Source organism: Bacillus rossius, chromosome 1, assembly GCF_032445375.1.
Source record: "Bacillus rossius redtenbacheri isolate Brsri chromosome 1, Brsri_v3, whole genome shotgun sequence".
NCBI lineage: Eukaryota > Metazoa > Arthropoda > Insecta > Phasmatodea > Bacillidae > Bacillus > Bacillus rossius.
This window is the reverse complement of record NC_086330.1, coordinates 214800701-214827618: the sequence shown is the minus strand read 5'-3', so window position 1 is coordinate 214827618 and position 26918 is coordinate 214800701. Positions and strand designations below refer to the sequence as shown.

At 38.9% G+C, this 26918-nt stretch overlaps 2 protein-coding genes across 5 annotated transcripts in view; one reads left to right on the top strand and one right to left on the bottom strand.

The window, feature by feature from the left end:
- LOC134527278 (uncharacterized) overlaps window positions 1-26918 on the bottom strand; it is a 466201-nt gene that overhangs the window by 316471 nt on the left and 122812 nt on the right. The window lies entirely within an intron of this gene.
- LOC134529805 (uncharacterized) overlaps window positions 1-26918 on the top strand; it is a 47585-nt gene that overhangs the window by 6767 nt on the left and 13900 nt on the right. For 3 of the 4 annotated variants that reach the window (XM_063364276.1, XM_063364285.1, XM_063364296.1), the window contains exon 3: window positions 13293-13499. In XM_063364276.1, coding sequence (XP_063220346.1) covers window positions 13293-13499 — 207 coding nt within the window. Of the gene's footprint in view, window positions 1-13292; window positions 13512-26918 lie in introns of all 4 variants that reach the window. The other variant, XM_063364268.1, reaches the window with a different exon arrangement.

Below are 26918 nucleotides of genomic sequence, written 5' to 3'. Positions count from 1 at the left end.
GGAGCTGTTGCGAGTTTAGTTTGGAGGATTTTTCCGCCGCGCGAGGCAAGTTTGGCTTGTTTTAGTTTTCTTCCAGCGTAGGAAGCAGGGAACAAACGCCGATACCCGGCTTCACCTCGCATCCTCTGCTGGCCTTCCCTTGTCCTCTCCAGATGTATTACTGTATATTAGCTCCATGGGTTGAACGCTACAATAAAACCATTGTAAGTTAATTCGTTAATTTATCGCGAGCTGGCACATCGTATCTCACTCCAGAAGGAATGGAGTGTCAGGTCGCCTGTCGCCAGTAAAAGGCAGTCAGCTGTTAGTGAAATTATCCAGTCTGTCATAGCGAAACCCTAACTGAAGTATCTACGCTTTAGGACCTGCAAATTAATTAATTTGAAATGCTTAGCCATTAGTTAATGCATCGGGAAACACTCATGGAAGGATAAAGTTGCAGTTTGACCTGTCGCGAGTTGGCAGTAGGTCAGTTATAGAAAATATCCAGTCCTTAATTGTAATCCCTTAGCTTCAACTACAACGCATTGTGATTTATGGTATTCTAAGGGCTGAAGAGTAGCTTAACCTAAGTTTATAAACTGCCAGCATACTTTTATTAAGTGTGATGGTATTTTTATGAACAAATATGTGTGCGTCCTGCCCGGCTTGATGTTAAATAATAGGGCAAAGTTCCCTCACCCATCCGCAAAACCAGGGCTGTGGTCGGTATCGGGAAACTGCTACGCTGTGATTGGCTAAGCGCTCAAAGCTCAGCCAACCACAGAGAAATATGGTGGATGTCGCGCAAGCACCATTTAGGGCGTTTAAATTTCTGTGTCTCGTCCGGATCGTAATTACCGAGAGATGAAACAAGTGGGTTTTGATGTTTTTTACATTCGTCATAAAATGCTTTCGTGGTTCGGACATAAAAGTCATGTACCTAAGTTTTCTGTGTTCGTCTCGGAGTGTAGTGTCTACGGGGCAGTATATGGGGGCGTCTGTAGCAATGTTAATTCATATGTTTTGTATTCGCTGAAGTTTCAAGAGGTGTGTTTTGGCTGCCGTTGCCCTTACTGATGCTGCGTACATAATTACAGGTCAGATGAGGGCTTTGTAGAATCGTAGTCCGTTCTGTACTCTACTGCCAACGCCCCTGATCATTACTTGGCAGAGTGCACACATTCTGCCGTGTACTTGTACTCCCTTCGGTTCTATGTGGGTCCTACACAAGTGTTTGTGAATTATTAGGACGCCAAGGTATTTTGCGACGTCCTTGTGGTCAATGTCTTCTCCAAACAGGGCTATAAGTGACCTACGATCAACTGGCGGTAGGTTTTTGCGAGTAAACACCACTGCCATGTCTGCACCGCTGCTGCATCGCAGTGAGCGAGGTTACTCAGTGGCTAATCGTAGGTTGTGTGACCTGCTGTACAGGACTTTGTTGTCCGCATAGCAGCCTAGCTTTACGAGACTATCCTCTTGCTTAGGCAGGTAGCTTATAGTCGAATTAATTGTCACATAAAAGGCTACATTGATGAAAAACACCCTTTACTGGTAATTTTTTAATGTGATGTCTGCAATGGCTTTGTAAGTGATTTCTGACGTTTTGCCTACACAGTTATTCCACCGGAGCCACCATATTGAAAAAGCCTCATAAATTGCATGTTTTCCAATACATTATCTGCCAAAATACACATCTGGCAAAAGGTTTCGTACCTTCTATTCTAAGAGTGAACTAAATTTTATACACATTGAGATAAAATTTGTTTTTTCTTGCTTGAATATTTTCGAGGATACAGCTCTCCAAATTTCAAACATATTTTGAGGCCGGGCCCCATCAGAGTCCCAACTCCCACTGCAAGCACAAAATCCCTGTTACTTCCCACAAGGTAAATACTTGCCCAGATGGGGCCTAACCTGCATATTAAAATTTCAAAACCAACGTGAACATCAAAAAACCTATGCTGAAAAATGTAAGGTGGCAAAAACATTGACCGAACACATCAAATATATTTTCAAAGTTTATTGTTAATCTTAATATCTCACAAATAGTACAAAAATAGTTAGATCTCATAAATAACAAATATTTTATAATTTATAAACAATAAATATTCCTGACTTTGATACTTTTCTTTGGTTTCAATACTTTAGGCTAGAAGAGCCAAAAATTTATTACAAGGTACATTTAAATGCTTAATGACTTTAAACCAAAAATAAACAAACCATTAATCAACTCGCAAGGAAAAGGTCTTTGGAGAGCTTAAAATCAATTAATTATTGAAAGCAATATGGCCGCCAACAACAAACAAAAATGCACAGGAGGTGCAGCAAAATTGACCAAGTGCCAATCCACATTATGAACACCTAAAGCAACACTAAGCTTAAACAGGTGCATCATATTCGCACAAAACACAAGTCCAATGGTTACTACTCACAGTTGTTTTCATCATTATCAAAACTTTAAACTCTACTGGCCATATCATAACAAATAATTACAACACCCATACTTAGCTCTCCAAAACACCTTGCCTTCTGTCAATCTCTCTCTCTCTCTAATGCCTCATGGTGATGTTGGTGATGGTCCTGCTGCTCCATGCCTAACTGATCAAAATCCCGGGCTTATATACCCATTTCTCACCCCCCCCCCCCCCTTCCCTCCTATTGCCCCTCTTATCTCTCGGGATTAATAGAGATAATTTTCGAATGTTCTAGAAAGATCTTCATACCAGTTCACATAATCGATAAACAACCAATTTCCGGGATTTATTCTTCTTCTTGCTAAATTCGGAGTTGGTAACACTGAATTCGATGTTGTGTAGGAATGAAGTCTCCACTTTGTCTATGGTATTTTGTTGAAAGTGCACTGTCTTCTGCCGCACACAGCCGTAGCTTATCTATGAGTCGTGACGTCACAAGAGGTCAGTTTATTCCCACATGTCAACATAGAAGGTAAGCTTCTTCATGTCCTTAAATGTTTTGGTGGTGGAAATTTAATTTAACGTCTTGTGACCAGACACGGTCACAATTTTTTCATTACAAAAATTTGAACTTTTAGCTATGTAGTTTTTTCTCGGTATCTTATACACGACCAGACTTTCAATAAAATTTTAGAGGAAACAAGAATTCTGTGGAAGGAATCCCGTGGAAGGAATTCTTGGGCTGTCATTGTGCCGTCTGATATTTAAATTTGTATGTGTTCTTCTCTGCGGTCGTCTTTGTGTTGTCCATAATACCTGTTTAGGTTCATCATTGGGTATATCTGTTTGACATCAGCTGAATTAGGCTTTTTCTCTGTGGGTTTAGGTTTTCACGTTTATTTCCTTATTTGCGTTTTTGATTTTTATCCATGACAAAGCGTGCAAAACTGCAAAGGAATATAAATAATTAATTGTATAAAATCAAAATTACCTATTGTATGAATAATTAAAACACATAAATTAAGATTTACATGAAAATAAAATAAAATTTTACATGTAATTTTTATTTCATTTAACTTTAGAATGCCTAGGTTGTTAGATATTTAACATATTTAAGCAATTTTCATGTTTGTCTGCAAATAATTCATATGTTTACAAATTTTATTATAAAGGTTTATCTTAGTCTTTGGCAAATTCCTCAACATTTAATTCTGATGTAAATGACCAAAACAGTATTAATTTGCTACTTTATCTTCAAAATTGACCTTAATGTTACAATTATTTATATAAATATTTATGTGGAAACTATTTCCCTATTTACACACATTAAAAATATTTGATTAGGTATCTTCTAATTCAATTCGGTACAACAAATTATACTGAGAATTTTGTTTTACTTTTTTTTTTTTTTACCAAAGTTTAGTTTATATAACCATTCAAATAATTCGTTTTAAATTATGTAACTTTTGGCCCATTGCAATTATCCTTAATATCATGAAAATTTATTTTTACATTTTTAAAATAGTCCCTTATTAAAATATTTAATTTTAAATTAATTTAAGCTATTCTTTGGTAACAATACATTTGTTACACTATAGTAAATATTTTAACCAATATAAATTTACTTTCAAATAATTATCTACATATGTATAGTATAAATTATAGTATAAATGACCAAATTACACAAAATAATTTATTTAATTTTTGCATGATGATAACAATTATTAACATAAACAAAAAAAAGATTTAAATGATGATAGAAATGAGATATTGACTTGTTTAAATAATATTTATTTTTTATATGTATGTATTTTTTCTTCAAATGACATATATGTTCAAACAAGATGTTTTTAAGTAAATATACAAAAACATGGTTTAAGAAGTCATTAATTAAAGACTATTATTTTGTGGTTAAATATTTTTTAGTTTTAAATTAACTACCTATTTTCTTTAAAACTGGAAATTACATATTACTTTTTAAATACTTTACCATTTAAAAAATTACTTAAATTATTTTTTTTATTCAATTATCACTTTTTAGGTATTTACAATTACTTTTTAAAACAAAGTTACTATTTTAGATTTCAAAATATTGTAGTCAAAATTATCATCTATTTTTATATTTAAATTTTCCGAATATATTTTATATATATCACTGAATTATAATTTTTCCTTTATATATTTGTATTAAATAAATATTTTCCTTCAAAGCAGTGTAATGAAAGTATAGGAGGCGCGTGGCCGTTTCATGTTTTCCCGACGCCCTTGGAATGTTGGCTCAGTAAACAATTCCTGGGTGATGCAGTTAACCCTAGCCATGGAACTATGAATTTTTTCGGTGCCCGGTCGGTTGTCGAACATACTCAACCATTAAACTACATATGGCACAGCCCGCGCCCGGGCTCCGAGGCCGTTTGTCTACACACTCTGAACTTTAGACTTGGAATCGCACCATGTTGTCGTCAGTCGTCAACTAGTCGTGAAGGAGGGGAGATAAAAGTCACCTGCACAGGTAAGGGTCTACGAGGAAGATGACGAGGCGTGACGTCAAGGCTTGACGTCATACTTAGTTGCTGATTGTAATCCCGCTCCAGCGAGTATACCGCGCGAGTCGGCGAGTGGTGAAGTTCTAGCGGAAGCATATCCTCACAGAGCCCTACAGAAGAACCAGCAGAAGTCCCAGCGAGTAGGGACTGGATCCACCCCAACCACACCTCAACTGAGGCCGCAGCGTGCCGTACTGGTCAAGCCAGCTCAAGGCTAAACATATGCCGAGTTACTTAAGGGCATTAAAGGCAGTATAAATCCAGGAGATCACAACGTTGCGTTCAGGAATATTCGTAAGACCAAAGATGGAGTGGTACTCCTCGAGCTGGACCATAAGTCAGGCCACTGCCCTGCTTTCACTGCAGCTGTCAAGGTTGCAGTTGGCTCTGATGGCGCAGTAAAGGACCTCACACCTAAGACCATAATCGAAATCCGTGACTGTAAAGGACGTTCATGCGGCACTGATTAACTTTCCCAGTCCCATTGCCACTATACAAAGAATTCGCATGTCAAAACCAACCGAGAGGGGACAACGAATAGCATTCGTTGAGCTGGATGGGGACGAAGCTGTCAAAGCTTCAAGAGGCTGGACGCATCAAAATCAGCTGGATGAATTGCCGAATAAGGCTGTCAAAGACGGTTTCTTCGATCCTTCAAGTGCCTAGGCTACGGACACGTGTCAAGAGTATGTACTAGTCCTGAAGGTAGTAAGCTCTGCTTTAAATGCGGTGTCCCCGACCATAAAGCTGTGGCCTGCAGCAGCCCCCCTCACTGCCTGCTATGTGGTGCGCTAGATGTGAATGGCCGAAATGTTAGCCACGTACCTGGCACCGGAGCTTTCACTGTATTCCATAGAGCGTTAGGAGGGGATTCAGATAATCCAAAATGACAACTTTCGTGCAGTGCAACCTGAGAAGAGGATGGACTGTGCCAAATATTTTGCACCAGCACATCTCTAAGCAGAAAGTTGATGCCTGTATTATTTCGGTGCAGTACTGTAACTAGGGAATGCAATGTCAAGACGATATCGCTAAGTCGAGATCTCGAGGGATAAGAAATTCGATCTCGGCGAGATCTCAGCATTTATGATATCTCGAATGGATTTCGAAAAGTATAGTTTTAATTAGATAACTGAAACATGATTGGAACTGCCTAGTATTTGTGATTATAATGCGAGTAAGATATAACATGAATTATTGAAAAAAAGTCTTTATTTTTGTAATTTTTTACTTATGTTATGTTAATGAACACGAAAATTCGGACCCATAAAATCTCTTATAAAGAAAGTACTTATTTTAACAAAGATTATGATAGTAAATACAAAAATTTACCAAAATTGTTATTTCCAAAATCACTCCTAAACTAGGAGTGATTACGAGTGATCACTCCTAACTAAATTAAGTGATTTTGGAAATAGCTACTTAAAAAACAAATAGTACTTAAAGTGCTGTCGGATGAACTGCATCTTATGTAAGTCGCTATGTAGCCAGCGGCTGGAAAGGCCCTCTCAGATTCAACGCCAGTTTGTAACAGCGTGACCAAGCTGTTGTATGAAAATTGCATAAACATACCCCTCGATCCTCCACACTCATAGAGATCCATCTCTTTTTTAATCACGGACTCTAGCCTGTCTGTAATAGTAGCAACCCACGAGGAAGGACTTTAACAGGCTTTCAACATATCTTCTAGTTCCTCTTGAAGACTTCTATTTGATCTTACAGCAGAACGTAAATTCGTATACTCTGCAATCATTGAAAGAAGCAAGTCATCCTCGTTTGCCAAGTTTGCTGCAGTACCAGTATCTATTTCATTACCAGAAGTTGAGGTCGAGGCTTGAGAAAGATTATCTGGTTGTGTAGTGCTGCAATGTAATCGTCTGATTATATTCTTAATTTCCTTTCGTATAATATACCTGCTAGGTAATTGAAAAGTTTCGTCGCCCTTCAATAGTTCTAAATTAGCCTAATAACTAGCCAGAATTTTTAAATACAACAATGCAGCAGTTGCATTTGTACGACGCTCGGAGATCCGCTTTTTCATCGACTCGGCTAGTTTTTCGGACAGTGGAGTCTTCTGGTTCTATAACTTGCGAAGCATGAACCGCAACGTATATTATGCACTTACTATTTCAGTATCGCGGCGGCACGATAACTCGATGGCCAGTGTTATTGGCTGGAATGTATTTTCGAAGTCGCTAAGAACTGCATGTTCTTCATACATGAAAGAGTAATCGGAATTAGAACTGAGAGAGAGATCGATTAAAGCCTTGGCCACACATTGCTTTTCTTTATTGTATGTGCTTATCATATTGCAAAGGCTAGACCAATGAGTTTTACAATCAAGAACCAGTTGTATTGTCTTGCCACCAAACTCCTGATGAATGTAATTCTGAAGGATATCATACTTGGTGGGAGAGTTCTTTAAAGCTTGACACATTTTCTTAGTTTTGCTACAATCTAATGGTATTCATAAGCCAGATCAGCTTGTCTCACAGGTAAAGAAAAGCATAAACCATCGTAACTATCTTCCTCCTCTTCTGTGCTGTGATTCGTGTTTTGTTCAGGATTAGGTTCTAGATTTTTTTATAAATGATGTCTGTTATATCTAACTGTATCCCGTGCGCGTAGCAAAACTGTTGAAGCGGTTCAATCAGACGTCCGATTTCCTTCATGACACTGGCTCTGTCTGTGGTTATACCAACTATGTCATTGTCTAGGTATAAATCATGATCTGATAGTTTTTCTTTTAAAAGCTTAACACAAGACTCTAAGGACATACTTCCAAACATGCGTGCCAGTCCAAGATTCCAGAAAGTAGGCTGATTGTTGATAGTTGTATGAAAATTTATATTCAGAAAGTGCTTACTCATTCCAGATGTCCATTTATCAAAAGAGAGTGTAAATCTATAGTCGTCGTTCTTTAGCTTTCGAAGATATTATTTCAATTTCATTTTGAGTGTTATACCATAATTCATCACAATTAAAAGATTCTTCATGTCCTCGGATGTGCAGAAAACTCGAAAAGCCAGTAAATCTTTCGCTACCATTCGAGAAATAATTTTTTCTTTAGTCACGTCACAGTTGGATTGACAGTAATCACTGATTTTCTTCTTTTTAGGGGGCGTTTGGCATTCGATATTTTCTTGAGCTTCTTTGTCTATGTGATGGTGGCACTGACGACATCGTAGTAGATGCTGACGACGACGACGGCAGAGACGACGACGACGCAGCATCAAGTTGCAGAGTGGTTGATGTCCTTCGAATTCCCACATTCAGTGTTTTTGTGTCAATTTTGTGGATTGACTTCATATGGACATGTCATACTTTTGCGGAACTGGCAGTAGTTTTCAAAATAGCTTTACATGTTTTGCGTTTGGCTGTCAAATTATTCATCGCTTTCTTAAAGTATCTCCATACTGGCAACGAACTATTAAACTCAATCTAAGGTTAATTTTGATTGTTTGTCGACATTTTAAAAGTATTAACTTAACAGTCTAGCACTTGCGTAACAAAATAATACAAAATTTCATTCAATTAACCCATAAAAACATATAATTTAAGCACACCATGACAGCAATTGCGCAACCAAAACAATTGTAAACAAACAAGTGCCTGCACGCACTCGAACATCTTCCGCTCACTTACTCTAGTCAGAACTATATCACTTAATCTATTGTATTCCACTCGCCCTACATCGTGAATACTCGGTAATAGTCGGGATAGTTTGCATATGCAGTCCGACACTTTCCTTCGCCAGTCAGCGACTCCCTCGCGCGCAGAGAACACGCGTCATGCATCGCTGACTATTGCCGCTCGATCTTGTCAATCTTGGCCAAGATCTCGTTATATTATGCTTCGAAATTAATCTCGAAAAATAAGGCGAGATCTCGGATGATCGGGATCTCGCAAGATCGAGATTGCATTCCATAACTGTAACACATCATCTACAAGATGGCTGTCCGACGCTTCAGGCACCGCAGCCATTTGGTTTACGAACCCAGCCATCCGTTTCCTCGACAGTGGACAGGGTGACGGATTTGTGTGGGCTAAAGCTTCGCAACTCACGCTATTCAGCTGCTAACTATCTCCGAACAGCATTTGGGAATTCCGTCGCAAACGCGGTGCAATCGAGGATGCTGAACGCCAGGTGGAAGGCGAATGCATCGTCGCCGGTGACTTCAATTCCTAGTCGGTGGACTGGGGCATGTCTTGGAATGACACTCGCTGTGATGAAGTTTCTGACATGATTTATAGATTGTACTTCATCGTCCTAAATCGAGGCCACACTTCTACCTTCAGAAGGCCTGGATATCAGGAAACTATAATCGATATCACTCTCGCCACCCCTAGGATTGCTGCCTCTGTCTTTAACTGGGAGGTCCTTGAAAACTATAATGCAATTGACCACCAGTATATCCAATTTGCCATTGCTAAATCCACTAGCACTAGCTGCAGTCTAGATGTGGGTACACAGACGAAGCACTCGAACGTTTCGAAGCTATATGATACCAAACTCGTCAAATTTCTTGCTGAAAAATGGCCCACTCTCAATGGGACCCTTCCGGCTACGAGATCTAAGGAAGACACTGAGGTACTAACGAACGCAGCCATGATCCTCATTGCTGACGCCTACGACATTTCCATGCCAACACTATATGCACGGGGTAACTGCAGACCCAACTATTGGTGGACCCCAACTATTGGTGGCAGAGCTCAGAAAGCACTGCCTCGCTCCCAGGCACAAAGTTGTTAGGATGAACCGCAGGAACCCATTAACTTCTTACGCAGCTGCAATTAATTTGGAGTACGCAGCCGCTAGAAAAGCGATAAAGAAGGCTATCAAAGACAGTAAGAGAAATTGTTGGAGGGACCTCTGTAACGAGCTTGACAATGATCCTTGGGGCAGCGCCAACCAAATTGCGTGTAAGGGCCTAGGAAAGAAAAGTCCTGCTCCACGAATGGACCCTGAGTCCATTGAGGAGGTGATGTCTGACCTCTTCCCACGTTATCCATTTAGGAATCCTAGGGAACGCTGACAATCGTCCGAGATTCCGCCGTTTACTGTCCGTGAAATTCAAGAGGCAGTGAAGCCTAAAACCAGGAAAAGCGCAGGGGCCAGGTGGAATACCAACAAACGTTATCAAGCTAGTAGCGAATGAGTTTCCCGACATCCTTCCTCGTGATGTATAATGCCTGTCTTTCCACTGGAAGTTTCAGCAAGAGATGGAAGCATCAACGCCCTGTGCTATTAGATAAGGGCAAGGGACCACCAATCACGTCATCATCGTACAGACCTCTATGCATGCTGGATGTAGCTGGTAAACTGCTCGAAAAGCTCCTCAAAACCTAAATAACGATCGTAGTAGAGAAAGCAGGTGGGCTTGCTGACAACCAGCATGGCTTCAGGAAAGGCAGTTCAACGATAACTGCAATTGAACACGTACTCAAAATCGTGGATAAAGCCTGGACAGGCAACCAACGAAACAGAAGAGTCTGTGTTGTTATCACATTCGACGTTTGGTTTCTTGGGAGGATATACTTGATGCTCTCTAGGAAGACTTCCAAGTAGAAGCATATCTCTGGAACACGGTAGACGACTACTTTAGGGAAAGAACACTAGAGTACGACACAACAGAAGGCCCGATAATCATTAATGTCACCGCCAGAGTTCCACAGGGGGCTGTGCTTGATCCAGCCTGCTTGTACATCTGCTACAATGACCTACTATGAATGGACTTCATTGAGAACACCTATCTCGTGGGGTTTGCCGACGATGTGGAAGGTCTCGTTCTGGCCGAATATTCTGAAGCAGTGCGCAAGCGAATAAGGGTATTAGTACAATCACTGCAGGGTTGGCTGGATAGGCATGGGCTAGAGCTTGCATCTAATAAAACAGAGATGGTAGTACTCACCCACCAGTGCTGATTTGACTGTCCTTTCACCGTTAACATCAATCGGGTAGATATAACAGCCAAACAATCGATTCGGTACCTCGGGATCGAAGTTAATGAAAAACTCCACTTTGGAATGCATATACGTACCACGACGGAGAAGGCAGGTAAGACAGTTGCTGGACTTTCGAGAATCCTGCTTAACACATTTGGCCCGAGATACACCAAGCAGCAGTTACTGTTAAACATGGTCCACTCCATATTACTTTACGGTGCCCAAGTATAGGCAGATAGACTGGTACATCGCAGCTACAAATCCAGGCTGGCCTCCGTCCAAAGAAGAGCTGCCCTCCGCATTGCCTGTGCCTACCGAACGGTGTCTGAAGACGAAATTCTCATGCTAGCAAAAGCAGCACCCAAAGACATAATGGCCCACGAGAGGAAGAGGCTGCACCGAAGACGAGCAGCCGGCCCCCTGAGCGAAGATATACGCAAGATCGAGCGAACGCATACAATAGCTGAGTGGACGTGTAGGTGGCAGTGCTCGACTAAAGGGTGATGGACTGCAAGGCTAATTCCAAAGCTGGACAAATGGCTTCTGTGTAAGCACGGTGAGTTAAAATACTTCCTGACTGAACTCATGTCAGGGCACGGGCAGTTCAATGAGTACCTGCACAGAATGATTCACAAGCAAACACAGTTTTCTGACTACGTTGAGAGTGTGCGGGATGATGCCAAGCACACATTCTTTAGGTGCAAGCATTGGGCCGAGGAGAGACAGATAGTATGGGAAGCATTCGACTATCCACCCGAACCAGAGACAATCGTTGCATCTATGCTTGACTCCGAAACAGCATGGTGTGCGATATCTGACCTAATCGAAACAGTCATTAAGACGAAGAAACGTGAAGAGCTGTCAACAGCCAACAACAGCTGAGAACAAAAGCGAGCAGTAGGGGCCAGACTGAAGTAATTCGAGAGCGGTTTCTAGTCTGGCCGCCCTCTGCCCATGGTGAGGGTTAAAAGAGAGAGGATTATTTTAAGTGGGTAAAAATCCCACACTACCAACTCCACCTAATTATTCAGATTCCCCTTCATTGGTGTCTTTTTAAGATTTTTAACCTCTCTCCCAAAAAAAAAAAAACAGTCCTACCGAGTTAGTTCCTTGAGCACAGCGAGTTGGCATCAACAAGGACCAGATTGCCATCCAGCATCGGAGGGCACCTCCGGAGGTTCAATACACCCGCAGTCCGAGAAGAGGCTGCCCCGAGGTGTCAACAGTGGAGGATTCCAATGAAGGCTCCAGCTCCAGAGTCGATGGTACTGGAGGAACCAGCGAGGACTGGAGTCGAGGTCTTCTTTTAAGGCACATGACAACATATTTATGTCATGTGTCACTCGGCGTCAAGATTCATTGAGAAGTCGAGTTAAAAATAAATTTGCAGTTGCGGTATGTTTTTAATATGACCTTAAAATAAGTCTTTTTAAAAGTCATTTTCTTGGACACGATAACAGAAGTAATGTTTCTTTGTGTCATAACTGTTTGGTTAGCAAGAACAGTCCTTATCACCAGGCGAGTAACATTTTGAAATAGCCAACTTTTAAGATTCAGTCTGTAGTGGACACTATACTCACTCGGCGAATAATAATTAAATAATGGTTATACTCGCCAAGTGAGTTTCAGAATGTTAGTTCCATTTTGTAAATTGGTAACGAAATGTAAACTAATATCTTTGAGTGTCAATAAGTCAATTTGGTAAAGTTGTAACTATTCATCATGTATTCGTTATTAATCGTTGTTTGTTATTTATTCTAAGGATATGTGTCGAAGATAAACACAGCTGCTAGTGAACATGATTTAGAAATATGTAAAGAAATATTTTCAAGTGTTTTAACCATGTCGTGGATTGTAATACTTATGTCTTAAATAATCTTGGTAACTGATACTTGTGTTACCTGCTGTTTACTAACCCACCTGACCCCGATGTGTTGTGGTGTGGTAGCCAACTGTAGCATTTACCCTTCAATATCTATACTGATCCTGAGGAATATAGTTGATGGCTCACGTCTATGTGACTTATAAGATGTAATCATATTTTATTATAAAAAACCAAAAGAAGTTTAGTGAATTTTTAATAACTTATTAATAATTTTAACAATCATTATAGCAAGGAAATCTCTTATGCCATTTTAGGCTCTGAATACATGAGCAACAATCAATAAAATATTCTCATATTACCTTAGTAAACAAATTACTAAATTGATAAATTATATGCTAACATGGTAAACACAAGCCAGCCAGGATTATCGATAAGGTTTGAAATGCCATGTGATATTCTGAAGTTCTTCAGGTCAGTTACTCGTATTTGATACAATGGCTGTGAAGGAAGACAGTGAGGGAGTTGAGGCGGTGACCTGGCCAGTGGAGCGGTCCACGGCGGAGTATGTGGTTGCAGGCGGCGCGGGCCACGCCGGGCCTGGCAAGAAGGACGGTGGTCCCCGGTCGCCCACAGACCGGGCGCAGCGCGTGCTGAGGCAGGCGGCAGGTCCTCCGCCATACCCGGGGTTCGAGGTACCCCCAGGCTACCCGGGGTCCGGCGGCGACTGGGTGGCCCCCGACAACGTTGATGTCATCATGGTGCCCATCACCGTGGGACTGAATGGCGAGTTCTATGGTCTCTACCTCTGCTTGCTTGTTTGGCACTGCATTGCAGAAATCCCACAGACCTATGTACCAGTGCAAGTATAGTGCCGGTCACACAAAATACAAGTTGGTTGTGACTTACTAGCATGGATCAAGTTTGCTGTGAGAATAATGCTATGGAATTTGGTGGTTAGACTGAACCTTTCCATTTTTGCGAGAAATACAAGGTTTTAATGGTCTAAGAAATGCTGGTGTTTATTTTTTGGTATCTTGCTTGAAGAGCAAAATAAGTATCACACCGCCATGCTTGGTATGAAGGGTAGCACAAATATAACAACACAAATGTTTTGTACAAGAAAACATTTTTCTCTAGGCTTAGCATATATTCTGTGGACCAGTGACAAGTTGAATAAGGGAAGCCAGAGTAAATAAAAGTAAGTTCGGGCCTAATGTTATTCGTATGTGTCTACGATTTAGTTGTTGTATTCTTGTGAATTGTTCGGATTCAGCTATGTTCGGACGTTTCAGTCGCTGGATGAATAAGATCGGGACCTCGTTGAAAATCCTTGGGCACTTCCGTTTTTTTATCCGCAATCCGCACAGTGTTTCTAAGTTGTCCTAGTGTCGCCTGCCAGGCGCACTACCATCGTAAGTGGTCATATTTTTATATTTTTATCGGTATTGGCTACTTATACAATACAAATCATTTTATGTTAGTGCTTATGGTACGCCTTAAAAAATTTAAAGAACTTGAAAATATTTTAGAGGTAGGCGGACTCAAATCGCGACCTTCAAATTTTCAACTCAGTGCACTGAAAGCTTCGCTAGTGGCTTTTTTTGTTTATTGAGAAGCTTATTTCTGGTTCATTCACATAACAGAACTAAGATTGAAAGAAGGATGTACAAATGTGTTACATTCTCTCATATCAATTAACCAACATGTTCTTCCATTAATGTTTTCAAAAAGGAAAAATAACGTCCATATTGTCTAATTTTTGATCATTAACCACCTGCCACGTCGTAACTGGGCAATGAAGTCACAAAGTAGATATATCACTGGCATTTTGAGCTATTGATGCTGACTTTTGGAACATCTGCGCCATCTACCATAACTGATTGTGAGTAGGTGTTGATAATGTATATTCTCTAAATAATGTAGAGATTTCGGAGGTATGATTCGAGCAGGCTGCCCCATAATTTTGAAAAACTTTAAACCAATTCTCTTGAATTGTCTGGTCTATGTTGCTGTTAAGGATTATTCCAAGCATTACTATCGCATCAGTGGGTTTGGATGGAATATGTTGAAGCGATCACATCAGGTTCTGCTTTCAAGTTAAGAACATGCATTTTTGAGAAGTTGCATTTAGCCTGCGTAGCTTGGTGATACCCGGATAGAATATTGTGAACATATGTTATTTCTGCCTCATTGCGCACAATAATTGTGATGTCTGCATAGCCAATGCATGTTAATTGGTTCCCATTAATCTCAGGCCTGAGATGGGGGTGTTGAACATTCTTATAATAGGCACGATGTATATTACGAAAAGCGCCATCGAGAGTGGACATCCTTGTCCAACCGATGACAGGATCGTGCATTTTTCACGAAATATGCCATTGATAGACAACCTTGAAGTTAGATCCCCACGGAATTTACATAATGTAGGGTAATGTAGCCAGGAACGAGGGTGTGAAGCAAGCTCAAGCACCCTGTCCCAGAATGTCTAATTCACCCTGTCAAAGGCTTTCTTGAGATCAATGTTCAGTAGAGCTACAGCACCCAGATTTTTTGAGCCAGTATTTGGACATCCCGAAGTGCGGTGGTGGCATGTGAAATTGACGTTCCCTGCACTGCACAGTGTTGTTCAGGTCCAATGACAACCGAGAGCAGTATTTTAATTTGATTAGCATACACCCATGCAATTTTTTTTAGTGATATCATGCGGGGATTTGGTTTTCGGTGCTCGACGAACGATGTGTGCTTTTTCCTCTGTTGGTTCCGCCAACAGTCCATACTGTGCTTTGTCACCGAGGCTGCTGTCGTATATGTCGAGAAATCGTGTTCCTGCATCAGAGTAAATGGTATGTTCGGCATAACGTTCCTTGTATGTACTCGTAAATGCTTCTAGGATCGCGGCTGAATCCCTAATTATCGCATAGACCCCACTCGTTATTGCGTTTTTATGCCTTTTGGTTCGCATCTCTCGCTCTCCCTCTGAGTGTTATTGAAGATGAGTCGACTTTCCATGTTAATTCGGTGTTTGGCCAATATTTATTCCTTCAGTCGGTCGACGGGATTTCTCCCTCACGTTCGTATGCAACACTGATTGCGCACTTAGTTCACTCAGCGCCCTTTCGTACAAGTAGAGAAAAGTCTCTCGTTCCCGTCGGAATCGTGCACTGTGGTATTTAAACAGTTTGGTAATGCCCGGGTTGACACAGTTTTCCCACCACTCTATCGCGTCCGCATATCGTTGCTTGTACCGCTTGTTGCCATCGCCATCGGAAATCATCGTCCACTTCTGTTTGCCCCAGTAATCACGCCTGTATTCTCCAATAATTCCATCCTGGGATTGGTGAAATTTCCGGGGCTGCCACTATGCATACTATAATGGCATGATCAGTCACCGCCATCGGTACTACATCATAAGTTCTGGCATTGTAACACTGTGTTCGTGACACATAAAAGCCGTCCAAGCGTGAGATAGAGGTATATGCATAGAACGTGTAATTCGGTGTTGGTATGTGGATGATATCTACCATTTCCTCTACCTCTCTAGCTGTAACAATTCCTTGCAGTGCGGTGTTTATTGGGTAGTGGTCAACAATGTGGTCAAAGGGTTTAATTATACAATTTAAATCCCTACCTAAAATAATGCCCGTTCCATAGTTCCAGATAAATGTAAGAATGTCCGTTCCAAAAAATTCTTGCAGCTGCGATTAGTTTTGGGTACCTTGTGGAGCATAAACATCGATTCACTGTCCGATAATGCTTCGTCTGGACGCACCTGAAGAGTCCTGCGCTACCTGCGTGCCTTCGATTATTCTTTCGGATGCATGCTCCCTGATTTTTTTAAGCTCTAACTCTTTATTCGTGACAATAATGGTTCCTCTACAATAAGTGCCAATGTAGGGTTGTTATAGTATTGATTAAAATATGGAAGCTGAGCTATGGTACATTCTTGTAGAAATAACACTTCGATAGCTTGTGCAAGTACGATAAAATGTAGCCTGGAATTTATATGAAGCTCCTATTGCGCAAATGTTAACCGTCGCTATCGTTAGAACTTTACTCATTTACCTTTCCACTATCTGACGTTCTTCCACTCCCACTCTGGCACTGTTAGAATTTTCTTTGCTTTGCTCTATCGCTTTTTTGACGAAGATTCATCTTCGACGCCCGGCAATATGTACAGCAATTAACTCGTCGTCTTGACGACCTAGCAACTAGTCCAACCATCGTAGCAGGTCCACCGCGAGTGGCTTGGTGTGACTTTTCACCCGTAGAGTATTAGTACGCGGCGTAGACTTGCGTGTTTCCATGAAGATACGTTGAAATACCTGACGTTTCTGAGCGTACGATAAGTTTCCGGCCACACGACACTTAACCTGGTCTTGCACTCACAGTGCAAGAGACAAAGCGCGAGACCCGTCGTGTAGCACATGTCAGCTCACCTCGTGAGCTCGGGGCGAACTGACAGGCTCGATCAAATTAAAAAAAAGTTTATAAGTAAATACTAGCATTAAATTAGATTCATGACAGCTTGCACCTCTGGATTGGAAAACATTTGACCACACGGCCATCGAGACATTTGCCAGACAGAGAATTAAATAAGGTACATAAATAAATAAAAAATCATATTCCATCTTGTAGATTTTTTTTGTTAATTTGAAGGAATAATAGCAACTCCTTCTAGATGGCGTTGTCACCATATTTATTTTCTATACTTGCTACCAGGAGCGCTAGTTAAAACACGTCGTGAGATAGAGGGCCCTGCCACCATCTTGTCAGTAATCGATACAATGAAGAAAGGCCACAGTGTGTGCTCTGTTTAAAAATTCTAGCGCCCGAGAAAATGCTCCCAATTAAGCTAAAGCGACAACTCGAGACCATTCACCCTACCATGGTTGAAAAATCTCGCCAATTTTTTAATTGGAAGTTGCAATATTTACAAATAAAAAAGTTTTCACTCAATAAGCCTCACTACCTAGAAACGCACTGCTAGCATCTTTCGAGGTGGCATACAGGGTGGCGAAGTGCAAGAAACCTTTCACCATCGCAGAAGAGCTTATCCTACCAGCTGCTCTTGATATAGTTAATATAATGGTGGGGAAATCGGCGGGACAACTAATTTCAAAGGTGCCTCTTTCTAACAACACTATTAGTTGAAAAATCCGTAATAAAGCTGAGGATCTCAAATATCAATTAATAATAAAAAAGCAACGAATTTGGTTTGCGACTCGATGAGGCTACTGACAGTAATAAAGATGCCCACCTTATTTTATATGTACGCTTTCTGGATGATAACATTTTTGTTTAGACTTTCTGTTCTGCAAAAGTAACTTTAAGGCTCAATACATGTTTGAAATTCTTTACAAGTTATAACAAGAAAAATATTTGGATTGCGAAAAGTGTATCGGTGTATGTACAATGAATGTGTTCGATCAATGTTTGGCTGCTGTGTAGGTTTACAAGCGCTTATTCGCAGTAAAACACTCGTGCTGTAGACCCATTGCATCATCCATAGGGAAGCACTTGCATCAAATTTGACGAGTTCTGAACGTGATGTTGGAATGTGTCATAGACTTAGTAAACTACATAAAAACTAGGCCGCTTAAGTCAAACTATTCAAAAAACTATGCATGAACATGGGAGCGGAACACACGGCCCTGCTATACTACTGTAATTCACGATGGTTTTCACGAGGAAATGTCTTATCCCGTTAATGCGAGTTTCATCAAGAAATTCACACTTTTCTGCAAGAGGAAAATTATGAGAACTCCATTGCTGAAACGAGCGTATTTGAGCGATATATTTGATAAACCTCATGCCTTGAATCTGTCTCTGCAAGGCAATGGCATGCATATCTTGAAACTATTGGAGATAATTGTGGCATTTAGGAGAAAACTGCAGTTTTGGATAAGAAAATTAACGAGGATGGCTGCCAAGATTGTTTCTCGAAATTGCATAAACACGCGGTCTCTGATGAGCTCGTTGTCTCACAAGATATGCTGTCCCTTTTCATGGAACTGAATGATTTGAAAAATATTTTGCGGAAGATAATTTATAAAACTTTAAGTCGATCCAAGATCCTTTCCATGCTCAAGGTCCACCAGAATTTACTTTAAAAGAAGAGTGTCTCATTGAACTCTCTTGCGATTGCAGCCTTTAAACCAAAATTGCTTGTTCCGATTTATTGGAGTTTTTGATAACGGTCAAAAATGTAAATCCAATTCAGTTCAAAAGCTATCAGATTTCTCAATCCCTTTGCAACATCCTATTTATTCGAATCTGGATTTTCAGTTGTAGATGTAATAAAGAGCAAATATCGCTCAGAGATCAGTGTGGTGATCAGGGGGCAGGCATTAGTGGTTTGGAATCTCGCGCTACTGCGCACTGCGTCATGTGGAATGCAGGGCGAACGGATTCAGATAAAAACGGAATAACTCACCCGCCTGCTTGACACAGTAAATTTCGCCGGTCAGGACAGACAATAATTTTGTGACTTTATGTACCCTCAAATTTCCAGCCCCTACTCAGTCACACCTGTGTTTTCGTACCATGTGCATCTCAGCCTGAGGACGGCAGCGGATAGCAGTTCCCGAAACGTCGCTTGTCACTGTTTTGGAAAACTACTGTGTTTGTTTCGTCTTCTCGTTTTGGTGTGTTTTTGTCTCGTCTCCACTGTTGTGCTAAATTTTTTCTAGGGTTCAATATTATTGTGCTCGTTCTCTTTGTCCATTTTTCTTTGTTTTTCTTAGTTTGTTGACCATATTCCTGTTATGGAATATAATGTGGTGTATATATCCTGTTGACAACATAAATGTTTTGCTTTTTTTTGTGTTTTTTTGTCTTTTGGTTTTCTGTAGTTTTCTTCTACAGACATACATTTGCTTAGCAATGGCGTATGTCCAAAAGCTTACATCATGTTATGCACTCCCATTGCACAAATCTTTCAAAGATAATAATTTTGTGTAGTCTTAAACATATGGTGATAAGAAGAAGAGGAGGAGGAGGCATGTAGTCCATAAAGTGAAGTCACTTTTGCCTATCTGCCGAGGCTATTCTGTCTATCATAACAACAATGCCATTTCCAATGCTTTTCTTATGACAACGCCACTGTTTTGGTAGCCACGGTTTTTGGCTTCAGCTAATAAGACGGCAATGATTCTACATGCCTACTCCTCTACTTCATACCTCCATGCTTAAACTCTAGTTAACGTAAAAAATAGTAAAAAATAGTGTGATGTGTTTTATAATGCAAATAATAATCTAATTATCACATTAATACTTAAATTGTTTAAGAGATTTCTTAAGGGAATACAATTAAAATGATTTAGTCGCGTACAAAATTTCTTCTTGTTTGTGAAAGTTGTTTATTGAAAATTATATATTTAAACGAATTTTAACCAAGATTTCACAAAAAAAAGTTAACTAGTTCATCACTGTTAAACAGAGACAAAATAATAATGGCACAATTTTTTATATACAAATAACTACAAAAACTAAGATAGGCGACAGTCAAAATACAACTTTACACAATACATTTCAAAATTGATACATATAAATTTAAAATATAAATAAAGTAAAATCATTTTATATAAATGACAAAATTATTAATGACCCACCTCAATTACACGATAAAGCTAACAAACTATCTGTCTTATTATGTTACTATATGTTATGCTTGAACGTCATAAAAGTACAAATGAAACAGTAACACTAGGTATTGTGCACTGTACAACATATTTCCACCATGGACACTAAAACTTATCTTAGTATACCATCATGATTATGTGGTAGTTTTCTTAATTTTGTTTCTTAGTTTCCTTTTTTCGTCTTCTGAGTTTTTTGCTTTCACGTTCAGCTGTCTTACCCTAATGTAAGTTCTAGTTCTGACGAAACAGTGGATCACTTCTCGTGGCACTTTCCCATCAATTGCATTCACGATATCATTAGTGAGTGTTTCAAAAACATTAATACCCTTGCAAACATACTCGCCATGCATGGCAATAAATCTATCTTCCGAAATTTTGATGCCATTCATAAGTTCGGAACTCTGAATAAGAAGGCCACCGTATGAAAGGTAACTAATCCAGCTATTGCTATCTGATTCTAATGAAAGTGTACCAAGCTCAGGATACTTAGTTTTGAAACGAAATACCACATTACCTGCGATGTATTTTAACCCTTAGCTTGAAGTTATATCCTCGCTTGGTAGTTCTACTTCAGTCATGTCTGTAACCAGCGAATCAGTTGAAGTATTGACTGACTGTGTTCTGTAACTTGCAGGTTAAATTCATTTCCTTATGTAACAGTAATTGTGTCGGTTCCGCTACGTCGAAGTTCGTAATTCCAGCAGATGAATGTATTAAGCATGTCTCACCAATTTTGTCTTCCGTGTTTGTTTTGGTAGAAAATACTGCTGCAGAGTGTTTACCCAGAATACAGTTTCGCACTCTATATTTGAAGTCCACTGGATTCAGATGATTATTCTGGTGTCCCATGCCTCTTATGTAAGCAAAAAAAAAACATTCTAGGATGTCCTGATTCAGCTTAACTGTAGTCACATATCGAACATGTAAAATTCATTTAAATAGTGAAATAAATATTGCATGGATTTATTACAAATTTTTATGCCTTCTTGTAAAGGCAATTTATTCTTAACTCCTTTTGCCCTGATAATTTCCATGAGCTTTGTCATTTCATTTAAAACTTTGTCCTGCTGGTTTTTATGTGAGCCATAAGCATTATCAGGCTGTGATGAATTCATTACATCGAACCAGTCATTGAAAATTTTACAAATATTCGCTGTGGCGGTGGAATCTCCTGTCCCTAAATTATTTTCCTTTAAGTAACCTAAAGCTTGAGGTTCGCTATTCGATAAGAGCTGAACTGCTGTTTTAACGTTTTGCCGGCCACTGCCTTTCACCTCTAAATGATGTGTTAACTTAGGCACTAATTTCAAATTGTGCACTGATTTCTCTAGCAGTTGCTCAACAAATATTGTATCTACTTCCCCGCCACTATTTGTAACAAATTCCTTATCTAAAATGTGATTTCTTGCCAACTTCAGTAGGTGCGGAACATCTGCAAATACGAAAATTTTTGTATGCTGTCACTGGGGTTCGAGAAACTAGTATTTTTAGTATTAATTCCTAGCTGTTTCCATAACGCTCTGTTTCCTCCACCCATGTCGCTTACTATTGCTACAACCGGGATACCACATTCTTGTACTTTACGTATAATTTATTTTAATATATGCTCGGACATGAACTGATTCATTTTCCCGCCGCAAAGACTTGAGCAAGCCACAGAGCAGCGAGGAAGTATCCTCAGTCGCTCTGCGCTCCCTTCCCAGCTCGGCGGGAGACGATGTTTCCACGTGACGTCACGAGCCTGGCTTCGGGAGGGGGAAAGATGCGCGCACCTTTACCTTCTCTCTTTCCTAATACCGTGTGTGGAGATCACTAAGCTCACACGTCACATCAATTTACTTGACACTGCATTTTTTCTTTAAATAATATTATATTCTTGTGTGTCAATTATAATATATATATACCAAAGTGAGCTTCAGATTGTCGTATGAGAGCATCACATTGTGGTTGTTTTCATTTCTGTGCCTAGTATCATAAAAATATATTTATTATTTGTTTGTCATTGTACACATATTTCATTTAGATACGGTGCCGCGACAAAACACTGAACCTGTAAGTACGCCGTGAACGGAAAAATTTTGAGAACCCCAGAGTTTGATAAATTATATTGGTAATTCGTTATAAACTGTTCAAACAATAATTCAGGGTTTTTAATGTAGCTGGCCTAACTTAACTGGCCATTTTCTCAATATCACAGTATTTGTAATATGTAATCTAACCTTACCACTTATATCACAACACCCTCTTAGCGAAAAATTGTAAAACATTTCAGGAAGTAAAAAAATGCTACTTGGGGTTTTAATTTTTTTTTTGAAAAGTGGCTATCCTTTAGGATTACCTAAGCCGTGCTATCATATTAGCCTCCCACCAAACTTAAAAACAGATATTAGAACCATATTTCTTCTTTATAGGTCTATAATTTTTTTAAGACTCACGTACTCATTCAAAATTAATAGTAGGTATAAAGGTTTTCTGTAAAAATAATATAGCTATTTTGCACCATTTTAGACAGTTATTTTTATCGCCACTATATTTTTGCCACAATAATATCACCAAGTTTCAATAATTCAATTAAAATTCTTAATTTAAAAAGTAATTACGTGTCTCTTATGATATTAGAAAATAAATATTTTATTAATGGATTAACTCTGAATGATTTAATGTTTACCTTGAAGCGAGGAAAAAAAAAGCCCAGGAATGAAAAATGAGTAGGTACCATACCGATGGAAAATGTTTTGTTTACTGCAGTGAAGCGCCACAATCATTTTTTTTTTTCCGTCCAGTCCCATATAAGACTTTCTACCCATAGCACAGTTTATAATTCGTCATACATTTTAATCATTTTATGAATTTTCAGCCGCCATAGATAGTCACAATCGCAAAACTTCGGTAATCAAGGCAACGTCTTTTTCACAAAAAAAAAAAAAAAAAAAAACACTTTAAATCCGCATGCAAGAAGAATGTTGTCCATAAAGCTACAGCAGAATCACCAACATTGAAGCTTGAAAAAACTTGTTCTATGCAGGGTTTCCTTGTAGCGTTGTCAAGTTTTATACAAGCCGCGCTCAGTAATTTTTCAACACACATTTGAAGAAACTTTTTGCGTTGGTTATTGAGTAAATATGTTTATATGAAGATATAATTTTGTAAATGTTAACGCTTACTTACATTTTTATAATGAATTACAATTAAATAAATAATTACAACGCAGAATCAAGCTTATCTCAAAAATTTCCCTGACTCACCAAAAAAAAAAAAAAAAACCCTGACTTTACCAGGTTTTCCTGGTTTTACCAGTCTGTGGGAAAACTGTTTTTCGTTCAATAACCCAAAATTGCTTTTCGCCATAATAAGGGCAATAATGCAAAGAGTAATTGGCAGAAATGTCTGTGTTGAGATAAAATCTGTGGTCAATTTAGTTGAAGTAACACTGAAAAATTAAATAAAATATTATAAATTATCTGAAGAGACAAATACAGTTTTCAAGATTATCTGCATGGAATTGATAAACGTTGTAAAAAAACAAAACAAAAAAAATGGATAAAAAATAACAAAAAATTCTGGCTTTTAATAGAATTTTATTTTTGCATAAGAAATGAGAAGTTCGCAAGCTAGCAAAAGCTGTTTTTGTAATTTTTCATCAATTTTTCATCATTATTTTATCTTTATATTTTTTATTGTTTTATGTTATTTTTCTGATATTAAGGAAAACTTGTGTTAGTTTCCTCCGAGTGCTCCTGATTGCGCCTGCCAGATATCTAGTGGGTTTTCTCAGTGTGCTCCTGATTATTTTTGAGAAACCAATCTCTGCATGAAATATTATTTTACTTAATGAGTCATGACATATTCAGAGTTGCATTTTCTGAGTGAATTTTTGTTACTAAATCAGCACTTACAATAATTTTAACAGTTGGAATTCAAACAAAAATAACATTACTCATTCCAATAATATGTGATAAGATGGTTGAGAAACACTATCACGAAGGACCAACTTCCTTCTCCTTGGTGTAACGAAGCCATCCTTCTTTTGCGATCATCAGTGAGCATCCTGCATCCCCCATAAAATAAATAAATAATTTTTGTCTCAACACAAAACGTGACCTCATCTGTTGGCAGGAATCGGGACTACTTGCAACAAATTCTTTTGCATGAGATAACTTAATCCTCGCTGATGAAATATAAAAAAAATATTATATTTAAGTAATGGATCCAGTTTGCATCTGGCATTAGCTGCTGATGCTAAAATGTATTCTGATTCGTTGTATATAGCTGTATCGAAACGACATCGCTGTAGATACTGCAGCAAGATCTTTACCTTGAGAAAAATTGCTAAACGACATGAGAGAAGCTAGTGTAAATGTGGTTCCTTGCCAAAAACCATTAAGTTGCAGTCATTGTCAGAAATCCTTTGGTAGAAGATATTTCTTGAATAGACATTTAAGACCTTTAAAACTAAGTGAATAAAGATGACGAAGACTGGGCTACAACATCGAGGAAGAGAAACGAAGGCGAAATATTAGACGACTATAATGATTACGAAAAATGTAAAAATGTGTATTCTAAAAATATTGCTCTAGATCATGACAATAATTTAAAATTTAAAACTAACGAAGAAAGTAACAGCCTCATTGAAAATTAACATATATTTACACCAATATCTAGTCGTCTCCATGAAAATATGAACGATGGAGAACCACCTGAAGCTGACAAATATGAAGACTGTGATGAATCATCTGAAGCTGACATGATTGAGGACTGCTCTGAAGCACCTAAAGTAGGCAAGATCGAAGACTGTGATGGTTTCCTGGGGCCAAACCAATGGAAAAGACGTAATAAAATAAATTATCTTGATAAAGCTTGTGTTTATCACTGGCTCTATGACGAAAGTGAACTTGTGGTTGGTGTTAAAACGGAAGACAACAGAGTCATAATATTTATTATAAACATGCAATGAAGATGAATGCAGCAGATAAGATTGAATATACCTCATAGGAAGATCCTAACATAGACTTCTACATGCATCCCTTTGTGCAGGAAAATATTCGAGCATCAACGAAATATGTTCCATACTCAAAGAATTGAAGGAGGCTGGCTACATACAATAATGACTTACGGTTAATTAATGTGTATAAAATTGAAGAAAAATAATATATATTTTTTTAAATGGATTCTATCAATTCTCTAATATGATTTCTAAACAAAAATTATAACTTAATGCTGTAAAAGTAATCACCATTGACAAACAAAATAAAGACTAATAAAGTCATACAAGTAATCATGACGAGTTCGATATAAAAAAATTGTAATTGAAATCAGTTGGAGCCAAATGTAGATGGAGAAGATGGAGCACTTCGAAAAATTGGAGCACTTTGAGCAATTAGAACATTGGAGCTCTTCGAGCAATTGGAACTTTGGAGCTGTTGGAGCTTTGGAGCTTTTGAAGTTGTTGGGGCTTTGAAAATTAGAGCTTTGGAGCTGTTTGAGCTTTGAAGCATTTGGAGCTGTTGGAGAAATTTGAGCTTTGGAGCTTTAGAGCTGTTGGAACATTGGTTTAAAAGAACTTTGCGTTTTAAGTTGTGGCGACAGTACACAGCTAACGGAAATTACAAGTGGCTTGACATCTTGCCGAAACTAATAAGCCATTACAATTCCACAGTACATTCTACCACGAAAATGAAGCCTAAAGACGTAAAGAATGATCACTTGCTTCGAACTGTGTTTTCAAACACAAATAATAAAGATCCACGAAAGCTTAAAGCTAACGTCGGTGAAATTGTACGAATCTCCAAGTAGAATGGCATCTTCGAGAAAGGTTTCACTGCAAACTGAAGTCCCGAACTTTTCCGTGTGACACATGTTCGTGAATCAGAGCCTAGGACCTAATACCTCGAAGATTTGGACCGCAAGCCTATTCGTGGTGGCTTCTAAGCTGAAGAGATTCAGCCTACGTTGTATCCCGATATGTACTTGGTGGAGAAGAATGTAAAACGAAGAAATGGACGATCCTACGTCAAGTGGTGGTGCTTTCCACCTCGTTTTAAGTCGTAGATAGCAGATGTAGAAATCGAGAAATGCTCAACACTTTAGTAATTTATTTGTTTTTTTGTACTTGTATTAATGTAGAAATTATGCTATAAATTTTTGTTGTTAAAATAACTTGTAGTGTTTTATTCTACGAACTTATCACTTTTGTGGAGTTTTAAATAAAATTACTTAAATTGGGCATTGCCCAAGAATCGATTCTATATTTAAATCAATGGGTATTTTTTTTTAAAAAATTTAAGAATTTTTTCCAAATTGATATGTCAATAAATACATATTTCCAAGATGGCGGTCGTAAACAGCTTACTGAAGGTTAAAGTATAGGATTTTAAAACCTCTCATAGGATTTTTAACATCCTTTATTGAAATTACTATTTTTACATAAATTTAAATTAGTTTGCATAACCACGCAGCCCCGCCGCCACACCTCCAGGCCACTTCATGGCCTCAACATTCCACCGCTCCGTGACCCCGCCGCCCCATGGCCCCGCTGCCGCATAGCTCCACCACCCAGCGGCCG